General features: G+C 38.1%; 2 protein-coding genes across 2 annotated transcripts; both read right to left on the bottom strand.

Moving 5' to 3' along the window:
* Window positions 1-4,246: 4,246 nt before the first annotated feature.
* Window positions 4,247-5,760, bottom strand: LOC146482363 (melanocyte-stimulating hormone receptor-like). Its single transcript, XM_085107111.1, has one exon. The coding sequence runs from the start codon at window positions 5,236-5,238 to the stop codon at window positions 4,294-4,296; it is 945 nt and encodes a 314-aa protein (XP_084963237.1). The 5' UTR covers window positions 5,239-5,760; the 3' UTR covers window positions 4,247-4,293.
* A 7,048-nt stretch (window positions 5,761-12,808) lies between these two features.
* Window positions 12,809-15,262, bottom strand: LOC146482362 (histamine H2 receptor-like). The gene has a single exon (XM_085107226.1). The coding sequence runs from the start codon at window positions 14,999-15,001 to the stop codon at window positions 14,060-14,062; it is 942 nt and encodes a 313-aa protein (XP_084963352.1). The 5' UTR covers window positions 15,002-15,262; the 3' UTR covers window positions 12,809-14,059.
* Between the last annotated feature and the right edge of the window lie 4,961 nt (window positions 15,263-20,223).

Below are 20,223 nucleotides of genomic sequence, written 5' to 3'. Positions count from 1 at the left end.
TGGCTGTAAACTGATAGGGATTAATAGAAGCGCCTTATAACGATAACATCAAAGAAAAATATTTAAAATGTGGTCTTTATGTGTTCCCAGATCGTTTTCTGGCCTTTTAAAGACATATTTGTGTAATCTAAATTCAGGTCGACCTGTTCGAATGCTTTAACTGAAGTTTCAATTGCATGAAGTTTTACGGAATGGAATCTTATTTCTCGAATTTACGAGCTGTGGCTACTTTTCCGAAAATGTTAACTGACCTTGTTTTCGTATTTTTAACGAGATATTTGTCCCTTCGTCAACGAAACTTTTTAGTTTTTTCATTCATTTTACGACTAATATCAAATTTCTGAGGCGATTATTATATTTCGAACAGATATCCACCAAAACAAACCGTTGGGTGGTAACTTGAAATGTTGCGAGGAAATGGTAAACAAATAAATTCGACGGTGAAATAAATATCTTCTTGTTTTGTTATTTTACCGTTTTTATGGTTAGAATCTTTTAATTTATTATTTTACTGAGTGAGATCAGTTTCGATATCAAACGCTTCATGATCTCTTGACTGACTGAATTTTACTGAAACAAGCAAAAAAAATTGACAACAAATATCTTTATTAGTTCTCAGTTAAAAGAGCTTGTAAGTCTACGAACTTATGACAAAGGATAAGGAAATCAATCTGGGAGGAAATATCTTTATTACTTTATTATTCAATCAAATGTTTGAATAAGTGCTACCCAAAGTTTCCTTTTGAAAGTTGTTTTCCTGAACTTAAATGCTGAGAGCTGATGGTAAACAAATTCGACAGTGAACAAATTTATTATATCTCAGTTTGACCGTTGTAAATCGGCCTACGCTAGCCGCTGCTTCACTTTTTCCATGCTCAAAGTCTGGCTACAGGGTTAGGGTAAAGAGATACAATTCGACAGCGAATATACTATTATTTTTCAGCTCATAGTTTTAGCTGAATTTTAAATGTTGTAACCTTTATGCTAAGCAAAAAATCGCAAGTGTCATAAAATTGTTTTCGAAATAAACTCCATACAACCAGCAAAGTTATTACCCCGACAAGTTTACTCATTTTTTTATTCTTTACGAAATCAGCTATTTAAGTCAATTATCAGTCGTTCTTACATTTTAAATTTTCCTTTTTTTGCCGAGTTTTAAATGTTAAACATTTCCCCCTCTCAGTTTTCTAAGTTTCGAAAAGTTTCGAAGAAACTCGGCATATATCAGAGGAATAACAAGAAAATAACAGTTATTGCTATACACTTAAACTCACAAAGCTGACTCGATAATCAAATTAAGGGCGAAGACACCGCCTGAGAACTATAAATAACTTGTATAACCCTTCCTTTCACAGCTTGTCTTATTTCCCAAACCTTCCTAAAATTGAAACTAAAACACCTTTATTTAAATAGGGTAGTTCCTTCAGGCCATATATATTACAACAGACCTGCTATCAATGAGAGCCCTGAGTACTAGTAAGGCAAGGTAAAAATTAAATAACTTAATTCACAAGGTTAAGAACAATAGCCTTAACAACAGGATCTTTAACAGCTAAAAAACGTTAAATTATCTTGACAATATATTAAAAAGTTACACAACCGCTGTAAGGAAAGAAACGTTTTGAAGTTTCAGTGCGAACCCTTAGTAAAGAATCGGGTTTGACGATAAATTAAGATCACAACTCATGTATATGTGGCTTGTCTTGCGAGAGGAATAGCTTGAGTTGAGGAAGCCGGATGTAATACTGTCTTTCTCTATCGCCCAATCTTCAGAATTTTTGTTTTAAAAGGTAGTTCCTTTTTTCTGGTTGGAACGTTCCCAAAGGGAATTAGAGTTTCATTTACATGTGTCACATCTTCAAACCCTTGGCTTTGACAGTTGTGCAGAATATGTCTCAGCCAAAATTGCAGTTTTTGGGGTAAATGGAAAACGTTCTACCGAAAGGGAAATTCGCAACTGAAATTTCCGGAATTCTTTAGTAAATGGTAAACAGCCAATGTCTTCAACAAAGACACGGAACACAACAGCAGATGCAAATGGCAATCGGAATTTCATTTCAGTCTCTTATAACGAACAAGAACGTCTGCCAGCGATGTGTCGACAACTTTTTTTTTTTTTTCAACATCCCTTTCTAAACTTTAAATGAAGCCTGGGAAATATTTTGTCCATAAAATGCCGTATTTTTGTGTTACCAGGCTCAAGATGCAGTATCCGTTTCCCTTATCACTTTCTGAGATGAGATAGATACTTTATTATAAACACCATTGCAGCCATAGGCTGAATTACGGGATATTTACAAATTCTAATAATAACAAAGAGAAAATAAAAAATTATCTACATCTTATAGACATGGCTAAAAATATAATTTTTTATTTATTTATTTATTCACCACGACATACAAACATAGAAAGTTACAATGAATAATAGACTAAGAAATGAGAAAATATCTACATCTTATAGACATGGCTAAAAATAAAACTGTTCTTCAAACGCTCGGTCTTACATAGGGGGAGAGTGAAATCACTTTTGCGTCTCAGTGCATATTTACAACTCTTCCTTTGAAGGAGGAGGCTATGGAGACTGTGGGTGGGGTTACAGACGATCTCGTCGAACAGATCGATTGAAATCTTTTCTCTCCTCTCATGAAGTTTCGGTAGGCAAACTGTTTCTAGTGCTACACTATATGACAGGTCAGGATAGATGATTCTGAATGCCCTTCTTTGGATCCGTTCCAAATCCACACTAATGTAGTTTGGTAGAGAACGATGGAATACAGGACTTGCGTATTCCAGGACGGGCCTAATACATGTCACATAGAATTGCACCAGTTCACTTGATGCCACTCCGGATCTCTTGAGTTGACGTAAAAAGTAGAGACGAGAGGAACATTTTCTAATTAGTTCAGAGCTGTGCATGTTCCACTTTAAATCGTGGCTAATGGTCACGCCTAGCAATTTGGCACTGGTGACTAATTCAAGGGGCTTGCCATTTAGGACTAGGGGTTTAAAATCGTGGTTGCTATTGGAGAAACCAATTCGAAGTTCTTTGCACTTGGACTCATTCAGTTGGAACCCATCGAGACTCGCTTGTCTCGAATGGTCATCCACAGCTTCTTGGAGTTTGCTCTCACTACCCTTTGTAACTATTTCGGAACAAGATGTATCATCCACGTATTTCCACATGTCAACTGGTGTGTCCAATTCATTAATCATGACAAGAAATAACCAGGGGCTTAATTTTGTTCCCTGGGGGACACCGGATGGCACAGAGCGCCATTCAGAGTGACAATCCTAAACAAGTTTAACTCTTTGTTTCCGGTCCATCAAGAAGTCAACGATCCAACCTCTGACTTGACTCGGAATATCATATGTTGTTAGTTTTTGGACAAGAACACTGTGATCGATAAGGTCAAAGGCCTTACGGAAATCAAGAAGGACTACTCTTGCCGTGGCACCATTTCCGTCGGTGTTAACAAGCCAATTATGCGTCATACTGACCAAGGCATGTGTAGTAGACGATTTGGGAATAGTTCCAAATTGTGGAGGGTCAATTCTTTGTAACACAGCAGGTTTAACGTCTTTCTCAACAATGTGATCTTCAGCGAGTTTAGACAGGATGGGCGTAAGGGAAATCGGACGGAGGTGCTTGTTAATGTCATTAATAGGCCTTTGATTTGGGACCGGGGCTACGTCAGGCTCTTTCCAAGAAGGCGGAAGGCGGGATTCGTGGAAAGAGGAGTTGGGGATCGCAGAGACTGGACCCGCCAGGAGATCAGCGTTTTCTTTTAATAACCATGCCGGGATACCGTCTGGCCCATGTGCTTTGGAGGGGTTGAGTGCAGATAGTTTCATAAAAGCTGAAAACTCCGATATCATATTTACGGCATGATTTTCGTTGTTGGCTTGTGGTGGGTCAAAAGGATTGTGGGTAAGAGGCTCAAAATCCTGCATTGGGGTCAGGAACGCTGAATTGATGTGATTTGCCAGGACACCAGGTGAAAAACCTAGGTGTCGCAGTAATTTGCTGGTGTTGTCCCGCGTTTCTGAGGCAGGTGACATGCCGCTGAACTTTTTCACCTCTTTCCACCACACAGATGGCTTACACTCCCTCAAATGGCTAACCTTTACTTCGTAATACTTTGCCCGGCAGATCTTACGCTCACGATTCACGCGATTTCTGAGCATTCGAAAGGTATCCATATTTCCTTTCGCAAGGGCACATTGGCGAAACTGAGCAACTAACTTCAGTTTCCATACACTTCAAGAGAAATTTAATTACATCACAAATAAGAACTAGCTCCATGAACAAAATATTTGTCTGATTGTCTCCTTCACCGCTTGCCTCACTTCTTTGATCTTCCAGCAGTAAAGAAATGGGTTTAATAACGAGTTGAGATAAACTAAAGTGAGCGTAACTTGCCATGCGAGATACATAGCTGAATTAGGTGTACTCTGCATTGTCAAAAACACCACTACTCCATATGGAAGATAACAAATAAACAATGTGAACTGCACCCACAGTGCACTGGACACTGTCTTTCTGTATCGAGCTATGTTCAGTGGAATTGTTTGGCTTCGTTCTCTTTGAACATTGTTGGTTTGTACTCGATGCTGACGATGACGCAGCGTGAGGAAAATCTTCGTGTAACAGTAACTCAAAGTTACTAAACACAGTGCTACACCAGTAAAGCGAAGATATCGTGCCGATACAGGGTTAATCCAAAAGAAAATTGGTAAATTGAGTATAGAGACAACCCATAACACAACTACACTCACACGTGCCCGCTTTACGGTTACAACTTGTCTGTATCTGAGTCCTAACAACAGGGCAAGAAGTCTGTCCACGCTTATTGCAGTCGATATTAAATAAGATACTGCACATAACGTATAACCTGTTACTACAAGTGCGGCAAATGTAAAACGACACATATCCCATTGCTTCCTCACCACAAACATCCAGTGAACAACTGTAAGAGGCTCTACAATGATGCCAACAAAGAGATCAGTTGTCGCTAGGTTACGAAACAAGAGTTTGGACGGTGGATGAAGGGGAGACTCCTTGTGAAGTGCAATTAGGATCAGAGTGTTCCCCAGAAATGCAATGATGGCCATCAAAATGTTCAGGACTGACAGGCATATCAGCTGGTTTTGTGTACCTCTGCTTAATTCTGCCGGGCAAAAGGCATCTTCGACTGCCGTTTTCTGGTTGACATCGCCAGAAAAGTTTGTTATAGCCATTTCGCTAGAATGTGAATACCGTGCGTGTGTTTTTCCGCTTCTTCAAAAAAGCTAATAATTATTCTTATACATCTGCTAAACATATCAAACTTCACTACGTTGGCTATGTCTAGTATCTATTTCATAACATGCAGCTTGTTTAAAAAAAAAGCAAACAAGATGAAAAGACCAAAAAATGACCTGCGTGGACTGCTTTTAAAAGTCCTAAAAGAACCCAAATGGTGAGCACAGCCTCTTAACTTTACGACTTAAGGATAAGTCACGTTTAAGAACATTCTCGCCTTTGTTTCTGCCTTCCTGTGGACACCCGTTCGTGGCTGTCTTGAGTGTTCGACTTGTTTAAACAAAACGATGCAAAACACTTTTAAAGTAAACAAGTAAATGGCAACTTATTGGCAGTATGAAGTTTCGTTTGCTACGCTGTTTTAAATTTTAATTCTTTTTGTGCACCATTTCAAACTTTATTAAGCTAAACATATATTTCTACTGGGCAAACCTTTCATGATAAAATTACTGCTTAAAAAAGATACTCTCACTTGTCATTAAAACATGGCGGCAAACCGGTAACTCAGAAACGAATCGTTGCGGGGTATCCCTGGTGCATGAGCCGTATGTATCCCATGACAACTTGAAATGTTGCGTGAAAATGGTAAACAAATAAATTTGACAGTGAAATAAATATCTTTTATTTTATTATTTTACCGTTTTATAGTCAGAATCTTTTAGTTTATTGTTTTACTGAGTTAGACCAGTTTCGTTATCAAGCGCTTCGTCATCTCTTGACTGAATTTTACCGAAATAAGCACAAAAATTGGCAGCAAATATCGTTATTAGTTTTCACTTAGAAGTCTACGAACTTATTACGAAGAATAAGGAAATGAATCTCGGAGGAAATATCCCTATTACTTTATTACTCAATAAGATTTTTGAATAAGACCAGTGCGCTACCCAAAGTTTCCTTCTTTATTTTTTTTTCCTGAGCTTAAATGCTGAGAGCTGATGGTAGACAAATTTGACAGTGAACAAATTTATTATATCTCAGTTTGACCGTTGTAAATCGACCTATGTTAGCCGCTGCTTCACTTTTTGCATGCTTAAAGTCGGGCTACAAGGTTAGGGTGAAGAGATAAATTCGACAACTAATACACTATTCAGCTCATTTTCTTGGCTGTACTTTAAATGCTCTAACCTTCATGCTAAGCAAAAAATTTGCAAGTGCCATATAATCGTTTACCAAATAAACTCCTTATATAACCAGCAACGCTAGCACCCTTGACAAAGTTACTCATTTTTGTTTTGTTTTCAGAATCAGCTAATTCAATTATCAGTCTTTCTTACATTTTATTTTTTCCTTTTTTGCTGAGTTTTAAATGTTAAACACTTTCCCCCTCTCAGTTTCGAAGAATCTCGGCATATATAAGGGATAACAAGAAAATAACAGTTACTACTATACACTGAAACTCACAAAGCTGATTCGATAATGCAAAATAATAAATTATGTTACCCTTTCTTTCACAGCTTGTCTTACTTCCCTAATCTTCCTGAAATTGAAACTAAAACACCTTTCTTTAAACCGGGTTGTCCCTTCAGGACATGTATTACAACAGACTTGCTATCAATGGGAGCCCTGGGTAATAAAGCAACCTAAAAATTAAATAACTTAATCCACAAGGTTAAGAACAATAGCCTTAACAACAAGATCTTTAACAGCTAAAAAAAAGTAAAATTACGTTGACAATATATTAAAAAGTTACACAACCGCTGTAAGAAAAGGAACGCTTCGCAGTCCTCAGTAAAGAATCAGGTTTGACGATGAATTAAGAACAGAAGACAAGTATATGTGGCTTGTCTAGCGAGAGATATAGCTTGAGTTGAGGAAGCCGGTGTAATACTGTCTGTCTGTATCACCCAATCTTCAGTGGAATCCTTTGCCTTGGGTTTCCGGGAAAAACTGAATTTTTTGTAAGAGGTAGTTCCTTTTTCTCTGTTGGAAAGTTCCCAATGGAAATTAGAGTTTCACTAGATTTACATGTGTCACATCCTCAAGCCCTTGGCTTTGACAGTCATGCAGAATATGTCTTAGCCGAAATCCCAGTTTTGGGGGTAAAACGGAAAAAGTTCTACACAGACGGAAATTCGCAACCGAGATTTCCGGAATTCTTAGTAAATGGTAAACAGCCAATGTCTTCAACGAAGACACGGAACACAGCGGCAAATGCAAATGGAAATCGAAATTTCATTTTAGTCTCTCATAACGAACAAAAACGTCCGCCGGCGGTGTGTCCATAATCTTTTTTTTTTTTTTTGTCTGCTTCAACATCACTTTCTGAATTTTAAATGAAGCCTGGTAAAGCCTAATGTCCATAAAGATTCGTCTTTCTGTGTTACCAGGCTCAAAATTCACTATCCGTCTCCCTTATCACTTTCTGAGCAACTAACCTTAGTTTCCATAAACCTCGACAGAAATTTAAACACATCACAAATTAAAACTAGCTCCATGAACAAAACATTTGTCTGATTGTCTCTTGAACCGCTTCCCTTACTTCTCTGATCTTCCAGCAGTAAAGAATCGGGTTTAATGACGAGTTGAGATAAACTAAAGTGAGCGTAACTTGCCATGCGAGATACATAGCTGAATTCGGTGCAATCTGCGTTGTCAAAAACTCCACTACTACATATGGAAAGTAACAAATAAGCAATGTGAACTGCACCCACAGTGCACTGGACACTGTCCTTCTGTATCGAGCTATGTTCAGTGGAATGGTTTGGCTTCGTCCTCCTTGAACATTGTTGGTTTGTACTTGATGTTCACGTTGATGCAGCGTGAGGAAAATCTTTGTGTAACAGTAACTCGAAGTTACTAAACACAGTACTATACCAATACAGATTATGTATGGTGCCGATGCAGGGTTAATCAAAAAGAATCTTACTATTAAACAGACTATAGAGACAAACCAAAATGCAGGTATAGCCGCATATGTTCGCTTCAAAGTTACCACTTGTCTGTATCTGAGTCCTAACAACAGGGCAAGAAGTCTGTCCACGCTTATTGCAGTCGTTATCAACAAAGATACTGTACACAAAATAGAACTTGTTCCTCCAAATACGAATAATGGGTAACGACATATATTCCATTTCTTCTTCGCTACAAACATCCAGTAAACAACTATAAGAGGCTCTACAATGATACCAACACAGAGATCAGTTGCTGCTAATTGACGAAACAAGAGTTTGGATGGCGGGTGCAGCGACGACTCCTTGTGAAGGGCGACTAGGATCAGAGTGTTCCCCAGAAATGCAACGAACGACAACAAGATGTTCAAAACTGACAGCCATATCAGCTGGTTTTCTGTACCTCCGCTTATTTCTGCCGAGCAAAAGAAATCTTCATATTCCTTTCTCCTGTTTTCATCACCAGTAAAGTTTGTTATTGCCATTTGGCTCGGAATATAAATACCGCGCTTGAGCGTATTCCCACTTCTTCAAAAGAGCGATTAATTAATTATCTAATTTTTCTCTTGAACCAAAAGCAGAGTTAGTTTCATTGAACAAGAAAAAATCCCTCAGGCCATAAATAAACACATTTGCAAGACTTCCTCTTTCAATAACTTTCTTTATAAAATGTTTTTCCTGTTTGTCAGTTTTAGCTGTCAACTGATATGAATTAATAGGAGCGCCTAAGGTGTCAAATTGTCCTTGTCAATTTTCGCTCGAATTTGCGCGGCTTTTCTCCGCTCGGGCTTCGGCTCGGCCCGACAAATTTATTAACCACGCTACGCTCATCATCAGACCTTCGGCCCTCGCTTCGCGAGAAATAATAGAAGTTTTAATTCAATAATTTAAAATAAAAACAACCGATAGCAATTTTGAATGACGTTTCGATGACACCATGTCATCATTTTCCGTGAAATTATTAGAGGTCTTATCAGTATATGGAAGATTTAAGCGTGCGAAAGTTTAGCTGCATATTAAAAATACAATGTGACATGGCGCAACTGAATCCCAAATAATGAGCACAGCTTCTACAGTTGTGTATACTTAAACTTTATGACATAAAGATAAGACGCATTTGAGAACATTCTCGTGTTTGTCTCTGCCTTATTGTGGCCACCCGTTAGTGGCTGTCTTGAGTGTTGGCCGGATTTGTTTAAATAAAACGATATGTAAAACACTTTTAAAGTCAACAAGTAAACGGCAACTTATTAGCAGTATTCAGTTTTGTTTGCTAGGCTGTATTAAATTTTAATTCTTTTTGTGCACAATCTTTAAACTGGATTAAGCTTAACATTTGTACTGGGCAAACCTTTCATGATAAAATAACGGTTTAAAAAAGATACTCTCACCCAGGCCCGTAACCAGGGGGGGAAGGGGGGTGCACGGGGTGCGTTCGCACACCCCCCCTCCCCCCCCCCCCACAGGCTCCAAAGGTCTGCATTTTGATACTCAATATCCAAGTTAAGGAGTATAGTCGGTTAAACTGAAGTTTAAAACTTAACAGTGATATTTAAACAAAGCCAAATAGTGGAAAAAGCAGTAATGTATTTACCGAGAAACTAAAACCAGCTGCACTCTAGTAGCCCGAGACATTCAGAACATTTCAATGAGCGCACAGATGTCCGAGCTTATCTAAATGAATAATGTTATGGGTAGGAGAGAACAGGAAAATGGAAAGAGGAAGGCTGGAGCTAAATCTTGCCAGTCTCTCTATTCATGGTCAGTAAAGTACCCCGTCAAGAGCCATCAGACGCTGACAATGACAGTTCAGTCTACGACGACAGCCCAGCTGAAAAAACGACTTCAGATCTATCTCAGTAAACTACAGTTTTACAGCGAGATATAGAAGGTAGTACGACGCAATGATCGCTACCGAATCCTTCCTTAATTCGGTTGAAAACCCAGAGCAAAACGTGAACAACCGAATAGATGACGAAAATCAAGGCTTACAACAACAAATTACACAAATGGGTAAGTGAGAGATAACAGTACATATTGTTTCTTATTTCTTTCAGATACTCCTCAAAACCGAAGGAAGACAGGCCAAATACAGCAGCCAAAGCTCTTTAGGAGTGCAATGATGATCTCTTTCCAAATATATATGCGCTCCTCAAGATATGCGCCACAATCCCTGCAACGAGCTGTGAATGCGAAAGAAGTGCGAGTTGTTTAAGGCAGCTGCATATACATTTAACAGGGCATGCATGGGCCAGGAAAGGCTGTCGTCCCTCGCACAAATGCACATTCATTATCAAGTTAAAATTGTTTTTGATGAGGTCTAAATTTGTTTGCCAAACACCCACGGAGGCTGGAGCTCGGGACAATTCTGAGGGATTAGTTCCGCAGTATTTTGATGTATCATTTTACATCGTAAAATTAGTCCTTAATTCAAACAATTGTATTTGACAAATGCAATATTCAGTTCCTACCGTGAACTTTGCCGATACAACTTCTCATGTATTGCTACTTTCCTAAATAAACACATTTCGGTATTTTGGTCCACTTTGGCCTCGTTAGCACCCCCCCCCCCCCCCCCCCACATGACATCCTGGTTACAGGCCTGTCACCTGTCGTTAAAACATGGCGGTAAACCGGTTACTCGGAGAATCAAAACTTAGTAATGTAAGAACTAGTTTAACACAAGAATTCTTAGCTAGACCTGAGCTCACGATAGTTTAAAAAAGAAGAACAACACTATAGTCAATGATTAACAATTCCTTGCGCTGCATTAGGCCATTTCCGTATTGCTGTAAACCTCATTATAAAAGCAAGGCTTAGTTTGAATCTTTTAATATCAAAATTAATTTTGTTTCCATATGAAAACTAATATTCATAATAAATACTTCGTATTTAGCCTCGCTTTTACAATAAGGTTCGAAGCAACTCGGCAATGGCCATGGCTTATTGAATAATCATCAGCGAATGACGTAATTAATTTTAAAAAAACACTTTTCTCTTGATCGAAAAACAGGTTATAAATAAACACATTTGAAGGACTTCCTCTTTCAATAACTTCCTTTATAAAATGCCTTTCCTGTTTGTCAGTTTTGGCTGTAAACTGATACGGATAAATAGGAGCGCCTCGTAACGATAACATCAAAAATAATATATTTAAAATGTTGTTTTTTGTGCTCCCACTTGTGATTGTTTTTGTGATCGTTTTCTGGCCTTTTAAAGACATATTTGTGTAATCTAAATTCGGGTCGATCTGCTCGGATGCTTAAGCTGAAGTTTCAATTGCATGAAGTTTAAGGCAATGGAATCTCGTTTCTCGAATTTACAAGCTGTGGCTACTTTTATGAAAATCTTAACTGACCTTGTTTTCGTATTTTTTACGAGATATTTGCCTCTTCGTCAACGAAAGTTAGCAGATTCCCATTTATTTTACGATTAAATCCATATTTCTGAGGCGATTATGATATTCCGAACAGATATCCACCGAAACGAACCGTTGGGTGTCCCTGGTCCATGAGCCCAACGTATCCCATGGCAACTTGAAATGTTGGGATCAATAAATAAATAAATATATTGTGTTACCCTTTCTTTCACAGTTTTTCCCTATCCTTTCAACAGTAAAGAATCCGGTTTGGTGATGAATTAAGATCAAAACTCAAGTATATGGGGCTCGTCTTGCGAGAAAAATAGCTTGGGTTGAGGAAGCCGGATGTAATATTATTTTTCAAGGTCGCCACTGCCACAAATGGTAGATAACAAATAACTAATGTTAACTGTAACCATTGTGCACCTGAAACTGTCTTTCTGTACCGAGGTGTGTTCAATGGAATCGTTTGCCTTCGGTGTCCGAAATTAAAATTACTTGCTACCCGACTCAAGATTCAGTATCCATTTCCCTTATCACATTACGAATGGCAAAGAAAGCAAACTGAGTTCACTTCAGTTTCCATACACTCAAACAGGAATTAAACACATCACACATTAGAACTAGCTCCATGAACAAAACATTTGTGTGATTGTCTCTTTCACCACTTGTCTTACTTCTCTGATCTTCCAGCAGTAGAGAATCGGGTTTAATGACGAGTTGAGATAAAATAGAGTTGCTGCACCTTGCCTTGCCAGATAAATAGCTGAGGTCAGTGTACTATGAACAAACTACTAATGTCAACTGTACCCACAGTACACTGGACACTGTTTTTCTGTATCGCGCAATGTTTAGCGGAATTGTTTGGTTCGGTTGGACTTGAACACTGTTTTGCACTTGATGATGACGATGACGATGACGCAACGTCAAAAAAAACTTTGTGTAAGAGTAATTTGAAGTTACTAGGCACAGAGAGGTAATTGTATAAATACACAGTGACAATATAATGCTGTTCCAACAAGACAACGCAGTAGTAACGATAGAGACAACCCAAAAAACTATTATTACCGCATATGTTCGCTTCAAAGATACAACTTGTCTGTATCTGAGTCCCAACAACAGGGCCTGAAGTCTGCCCACACTTATAGCAGTCAAAGTAAGCAAAGACATTGAGCCCAGCGTCTAGCCTGTTATGAAAGATGTGACATATGTGTGGCGACAAATGCTCCATTTTTCTCTCAACACAGAAATCCAGTTGATAACGCCAACAGGCTCCACAATGACTCCAACAAAGAGATCAGTTATCACTAGGCTACGATAAAGAAGCTTAGAAGGCGAGTGTAGCAAAAACACCTTGTGAAGGGCGACTAGGATCAGAGTATTCCCCAGAAATGCAACAATGGACAACAAAATGTTCAAGACGAAAGGCATATTAGCTGACCGTATATACTTCCTGTTCTCAACGGGCACTCACACGCTGATTATAGCTGATTATAGCCCCAAGCTAAATACTCTAGCCAAGAAGGCGACAGGGAGCGCACGTCAAAGACAAATTGCGCCACAGGGGACATTGGTAGTTATTGGTGATCGCTGCAGCGAGGATAGAGGGGCGACAAGCCAACGTCTTGCGGCGAATAAAGTAAAAGAGGAATAAATACTGAAATGAAAAACTACTAATACCTAACTCATCCAAGTTTCGCACAATGAACTTTTCCAATAGGCTACCGTAAAAATATATTTATATGGCTGAATCAGACCCTGAGACGTTTTTGTCTTACAGCCCCAGTTGGAATAATTGAAGGATAATTTACGTTCTCGTTTAATAAATTCTTCTCGCCTTTTCTCTCTGTATGTTTTTACTGTAAATTAATACACAGTGAACACACAAAAAAAGATGGAAGTGCTAAGAATTCAATTGGTCACCTGCTGTGGTCTGTACCGTGTGCCAACGTGTGCCACGGCGCAAAATAAGTAGCTGTGTGAACCGACTGTTTAAAAGAAGCAGGCATTTCGTTAGTTAGACTCTATATATATTTAACTTTCAGCATTCTGATTGGTTTAATCGTTCTATACTTCTTTAAGTGATATTCGTATCGAATCTCACTTGCTAAAAAATGTGGTAATCACTAGACAAATAAAAAAAATTAGAAAGTTCTTATCCCTCTTGTCAACCTTAACTTGGCGGCAAATTGTCAGACAATGTACTAATTAGGGGTTGCTTAGGATATTAAACTCTTGGTAAAAACTAGCTAGCTTATTTAGCCTGTTTATTTCTGGCTAGATTTTAATATCTGCGGACTTATGTACACAAATACATTTGCTAGGGAATATCATTATTAGTTTTCACTTAGACCTTTTTTTTATCGAATGAACAGCTACTTATTATTGGTCTCTATTCTATTTTACTTTAATATAGATATATTTGCATGGTTCAATTAATACTCCGGCATGCACACCGAAATTAGACTTGTAATACGCAACCTCGAAATTTCATTTTGGGTGAAAAGCCTAGTTCCTTGAACAAAACATTTGTCTGATTGTCTCCCTCACCGCTTTTCTCACTTCTCTGATTTTCCAACAGTAAAGAATCGGGTTTAGAGATGAGTTGAGATAAACTAAAGTTGACGTGATTTGCTTTGCGAGATAAATAGCTGGGGTCGGTGCACCATGATTCGCGACAGTCGCGGGCGCCACTACACCATACGGAAGATAACAAACAAGTAATGTTAACTGTATCCACAGTGTACTAAACACTGTCTTTCTATAACGGGCTGCAGTGTTCACTGGAATTGTCTGGCTCGGGTGTCTTTGAACAATTTGTACTCGACGTTGACGATGACGCAGTGTGAGGAAAATCTTCACGTAACAGTAAGTTGAAGTTACTAGGCACAAAGAGGTACCTGAATAAATACCAGACGACAATATAACGTTATTCCAAACGGACAATAAGGTACCAACAATAGCGACAACCCAAAGCACAATTATAACCGCATATGTTCGCTTCAAAGTTACAACGTGTCTGTATCTGAGTCCTAACAACAGGGCGAGAAGTCTGTCCACGCTTATTGCAGTCAATGTCATTAAAGACACGGAGCACAGAATAAGGCCCGGTATCAAAGATACGACAAATGTGTAACGACAAATGTTCCACTTCTCGGTCACCACAGATAACCAATAAATAACTGCAAGAGGCTCTACAATGATGCCAACACAGAGATCAGTTGCCGCTAAGCTACGAAACAGTAGTTTAGACGGTGGATGAAGTGAAGATCCCTTGTGAAGGGCGACTAGGATCAGAGTATTCCCCAGAAATGCAACGATCGACAACACAATGTTAAAGACTGAAAGGAATATTAGCTTTTTTTTTGTTCCTCCGGTGAATTCTGCCGTGCAAGCCAATTGTTCGTACGTTTCCTGGCTCGCATCTTCAGTAAAGCTTTTTAGTGCCATGATGTCCGCTCAGTATCTGTGTGTTAGTTTTTCCACTTCTTCGAAGGACGAATAAATTATTCGGCTCTTCCTGCCAAACATGTCAAATTTGAGCAGCGCTTATTACATGTCTAATAACGAACAGCTCAACTACAAAAACAAAGTTAAACAAAACAATAGAAAATAGAAAATGACGAGTTCCATCCTGTTTAAATCCTCTTATACTCCAAAACAATATATTTCTGGCAGAAACTGAACGCGATGATGAGGACAACTTCTACAGTTAGAGTCGCACTTCAGTTTCAGTTCGTCTTAGGTTTCTAAGTTGTTAATTTTCTTTCCTTTGTGCGGCCACCTGTTCATGTTTTTGTTCAGAGTGTAGCACTTCCGGTTGAATTTTAATTCATCCAGTATTTTGCAATTCAAGTCACACTAATCACGGCCTTTTTTACTGGGCAGTTCTTTGATAATAGAAAATGCAGTTTTAATTTTGTTTTTGTTGTTGTTGTTTTACTAAAATTAAAGATGCGGCAAACCAGTTATAAATGGCGTACGTGTATTCGCGAAGCCAAACCATGATGATGATGATGATGATCTTTTAAACCAGTGCACTGATAGGTTCAAACATGCAAACACTGATCCAAAACAAAATTGTGAGTGCAAGCTGTTTTCTGTTGCGTTTGCGACGGAATTCTGAGAATAGTTTTGAGAGAATTCTTAACATACCAATAAAACGACATCCTTAACAACAATTTACGCTCACCTTTAATAATGATCCATCGATACGTGCATAGCAAATGCAAGGAGTCAATTAGTCTCACTCTGGAGTAGCCGTAACTTTGGATTACTTAGGGCGACTGAAGGCGATCTGAGGCGACAAGCAAAACACGCTGTAAAATTGACGCGATTTTCACCAACTTAAGGCGATTTTATGTAACTTAAAGTATTGTTGCGCAGTTTGTGACTATGTGGGAAAAGCAGTTAGATCTTTGCAAGGGCTATTGGAATCCGAAAAGAAAATTGGATAACCCCCCTTTTTTTCGGAGATAATTAAGCAACAATAATTCTAAAAAGCGCTAAAATACGAAGTAATGCATGGCGATTTATTCCATACTGAAGCCTCAATATCTCTGAAAAACGCATGGTCCCCCCCCCCCCCCCCCTTTAATTTTCTTTTTGGATGCCAAGAGCACTTAATAAGTTCTGCTTCCTCCGCATAGTTTTAAACTGTGCAAAAATACCCCTATATTAGTAAATAATAATAATAATAATAATAATAATAATAATAATAATAGTAATAATAATAATAATAATAATAATAATAATAATAATAATAATAAATGTTATTTAACCAGGGTGACCTCTATAGTAGGCACCACCCATAGGAAACCCGAATACCTCGAGATGTGCAGAACGTATGCTCGCCTTAAAAGGCATTTATAATAAAGTTTTAATATAACTCGGGCGCTGATTGGTTGAAAGAGCGTACTTTATCAGAATACAGATGCACAGAGCAACGGGGTCACGCCATCTGCCCGTTTGTGAAATGCCTGGACTTCTCTCTCGTTTTTTTTTTTTTTTTTTAATTTATTATGTTTAGTTTTTTTTTTTTACCCAAACGTCTTATATAACCTAGAAAACGAATACGAAAACGAGCTCTTAGCTTCAATGGATATAGCCCATCCTGTGCATAGCAGTGCAAATAACACGGTGATTGAAAGTGACGTTTCCGAAGAAGTTAGCGATGAAAACACAGAGTCAAGTAGAAACATAAACAAACAGAGATTTGCAAACATGTCAACTGCCGAAATTGACTAAATTAGAACGAAAGCAGAGACGAACAACACCAAAAATGTAAAAATAATTATTAGGTAATGTCGTAAGCTTAAGTACAGAGAAGTTAAAAGCTCAAATACGGTAACGCTCGTTAGCTATATTTTCGTGCAAAATATCAATCAAAAAACTGAGAAAACTGAAAATTTAATTAGCTAACGAATACACACATACAATAAGCTTACAAGATCCTAACATTTTCGTGCAATTTCCATCACGACACATCATGGCCACCTCCGCTCACCGTGGTGAAGCAAGCCTCAGAAATTACAAGGCTCGCCCTTCGAGTGAACAACTAACAGCTTGTTCAGATATCCTCTCTGGAGCATTGAGTGGGAGGCCACAGCAGTCACAGCAGCCCAGTTTTCTTAACAGTGTCAACAGGGAGCAATCCTGTTTCTTCCGTAAATTCGACTGTTGTTCATTCACAAAAAATAGCGCAGTAGTTGGTTTAATACCAGCCGTAAACTTTAAACAGTTTGTTTTCGAATTGCCAAGTTAATAACGTCCAGATTTTCATGAGCCACAAATCCACCGAATTTTATTGAACATTCACTTTTCCATCCTGATTTTTAAATGGACAAAGCATGAAGAAACACCGGCGTTTCATTCGAACTTTGGAAAGTTTGATGCTTTGCTTTGACATGTTTGACAGCTTTCGTCTTGTTCAACCCGTCAAATCATTCTAACCATTTTAACAGGGATTGTGATTGCCTTATTTCAGCGTGCTTTATCAGAGTACCGATGCACGCTGGCGCTACTTCTGTTCGTTTGGAAAATGAAGTTTGTTTTGAAAATAAGGGTGAGTACGTGGGGAAATAAAAGGATTCTTTATCACAAAACAAATAAAGGAGCCTCGACTGTGCTCTGTTCAGTTGTAAAGCACTTAGGAAGCGGCTGGAGTACTCAAGAAGTAGGGAGAAACACTCAACTACGTCTCGTGTTCCCCCCTACGCTTCTATCGTGCCTTTCCTGCACATAACAAAGCACAGTTGAGGCTTCTATTAGTCAAATAGATCTAAAAATAACTGACAAACCCAGGCTTTATCATTACAAAGATTTCAAGGCCTTTATATAGACATCCTATATAAAGGCTTTCAATATCACCTTAACGGTAACTAACAAGCATAATAGACTCGAACAAAATTTGTCCAGGAAAGGAACTAAACTATTGACTGTTATGCAAGAATTATGTATAAGTCAACTCCATGCGTGATCATCCCTGGACAATTTGGCATGATACACCATATTCCCACAGATGATCACATCTGGAATGTTTTGATACATAATTCATCTAGTATTTCAATATTATATTATATTATTTCAATAATATATAATAGATCAGTAATACATAAATGTTAAGAGTATCAAGAATCACCCAATCAATCACAATGATATATTTAATACGAATTAAGATTAGCAAGCTTATATCGAAACAATTTAATCAACTACATTAACAGCATTTGGTTACATTCACTATAAATATAAAACTTACGTCAATGGCTGAACTCTCCAAATCCCACTTGCTTTAATAGCCGGGGGATGCTAAGAACATACCTGCTCTATACCAGAAATCCAGCTATAAAAATGTTAACACGCTTCCTTTGGGTGTGTTTTACCTGTATTTAAAGAAAATATATTCCGTTCAGTTGATGGCAATATAACAGAACCACAATACGCATTATAAATTCATAAAATTGTACACATAAACAAACCCGCATGAAAGCGTGCATCTGTGCGGCCATTTTGATTCATCAGAGCACGATCGTCCAAGGGTTCATTTCTTCATCTCTACTTGTTCCCAGTGCCCACGCTACACTCAAATACGTGTGACTTGCGAATTTCCTGGATTGAATGCCAGGTTTTGGAATTATTTACAGTCACAGAGGAAAATATGTTCGTTAAATTGCATTTCGACTTAATAGTCAATTACAGGAAACGTTTTGGTAGTGAAGAATTGCAGCGATAAACTGAATTCAATGTATGTATGAAATCAGAACGATATTCAGCCGGGCCGGATGCCTGGCATATTTCAGCTTTTCCGCTTGTTTACAAATGTTCAGTTAAATGTTGTTGCGAAATAGACACCCATTGCGAATGGATTTGGCACGTCAATATCGAGAAGTTATCCTTTCTTACATTTATTTCCTGTTCGATGGCCCCTGATTAGTTTTCCAATCGGTAAGAAACTGATATTGGATAATATTTTAACCTTAGTAAATTCTTGATAAGAGGCAGTGCCTCATGATTTTTATTTAGCCTAAATTAAACTTAAAGACTTACTTAGAAAAATTATTATCGTCCTATTAGAAAAGAAAAACTCATTTTTTACTTTATTTATTTGCGTTCTCCAAAATATTGCAATAAAAAGTTTATGTTTAGGAAAAGATTTCCACATTTCACGTTTTCCTTTTCAGCCTCAATAACTTCACATGACGTAAGCCTATTAAAGCACAGTCAGATTCCATCGCTTAATTCATACCTGCTTTGAAACACATGCGTCAGTTCCCTGCCAAGAAGGCTTCGTGGGGTGCAAGAGAATTGGAGCCATGTCAACGAAAGAACATTCCTGTACCATTTAGAGTTTGTGTTAAAATGTGTAACAAGCAGGCCTTTTACTTTCATAAAAGGGTCCTCCAACTCCAGCTTTTAAGTTCTCATATTTGTATCAGGGATGGTTGGTGGCACCATATAATGCTGTGGCCACCAGAGTCACTGATAGAAATCAGTAGCCCTATTCTGAATCTCAATAGACCAGTTTCGGTATTTTAAAATTCTAACTTAGCTCCGAGTCGAGTCTTAAGAGAATAAAACAAAATTAATTATTTATCCATTTATGAACCTCCGTATAATTTCCTTTGTTTTATTTCCCTAAGCCTCGGCCCAAGTTAGAATTTTCATTTATCGAAATTGGCCTATTATAAGCAAAAGATCCGACATACAACAAAAGGGCAAGGTGTTCTAAGCGTCATTGAAAACCTCGCACGTCAAAACTGAAAAATAGTTTCAATTTAAAAGGAACTCCCCTATACTTTTAATCTGTAAAAATGTGTGCTCTGGAAACAGAATAAAGATAAAATGAATGCCCTAGCTTTGTATAGCTTTCGTTTACTTTTGTCTTCCAACTTTATAATTGAATTTAAGGCAAGCCTTCGCTAAAGACTTATTTTTTTCCCATTTTTTCCTGTATTTCAAATGCTGCAAACTTATGCTAAACAACTAAATTCCGAAGCGTAATATCTTTATGGGAATATCTATGAAAATACTATGATTATTATTCTTATTATTATGCGCAGTAAAACTATCTGTATGCACAGTATCAGAAAGCAACACAGGGCGCATAGCGTAACCTGTGAGCCAAGCGAAACTTAAAATAGCACGTGAATAAATCAATAAAATATATTTACACA

The sequence above is a fragment of the Pavona decussata genome, unplaced genomic scaffold, assembly GCF_977016875.1.
Source record: "Pavona decussata unplaced genomic scaffold, jaPavDecu1.1 SCAFFOLD_46, whole genome shotgun sequence".
NCBI classification, from domain to species: domain Eukaryota; kingdom Metazoa; phylum Cnidaria; class Anthozoa; order Scleractinia; family Agariciidae; genus Pavona; species Pavona decussata.
This window is presented reverse-complemented; position numbering and strand designations above follow the sequence as displayed.

Excerpts from the sequence above, each read along its gene's own strand:
- LOC146482363 (XM_085107111.1), bottom strand. The coding sequence starts at position 5,238 with ATGGCTATAACAAACTTTTCTGGCGATGTCAACCAGAAAACGGCAGTC.
- LOC146482362 (XM_085107226.1), bottom strand. The coding sequence starts at position 15,001 with ATGGCACTAAAAAGCTTTACTGAAGATGCGAGCCAGGAAACGTACGAA.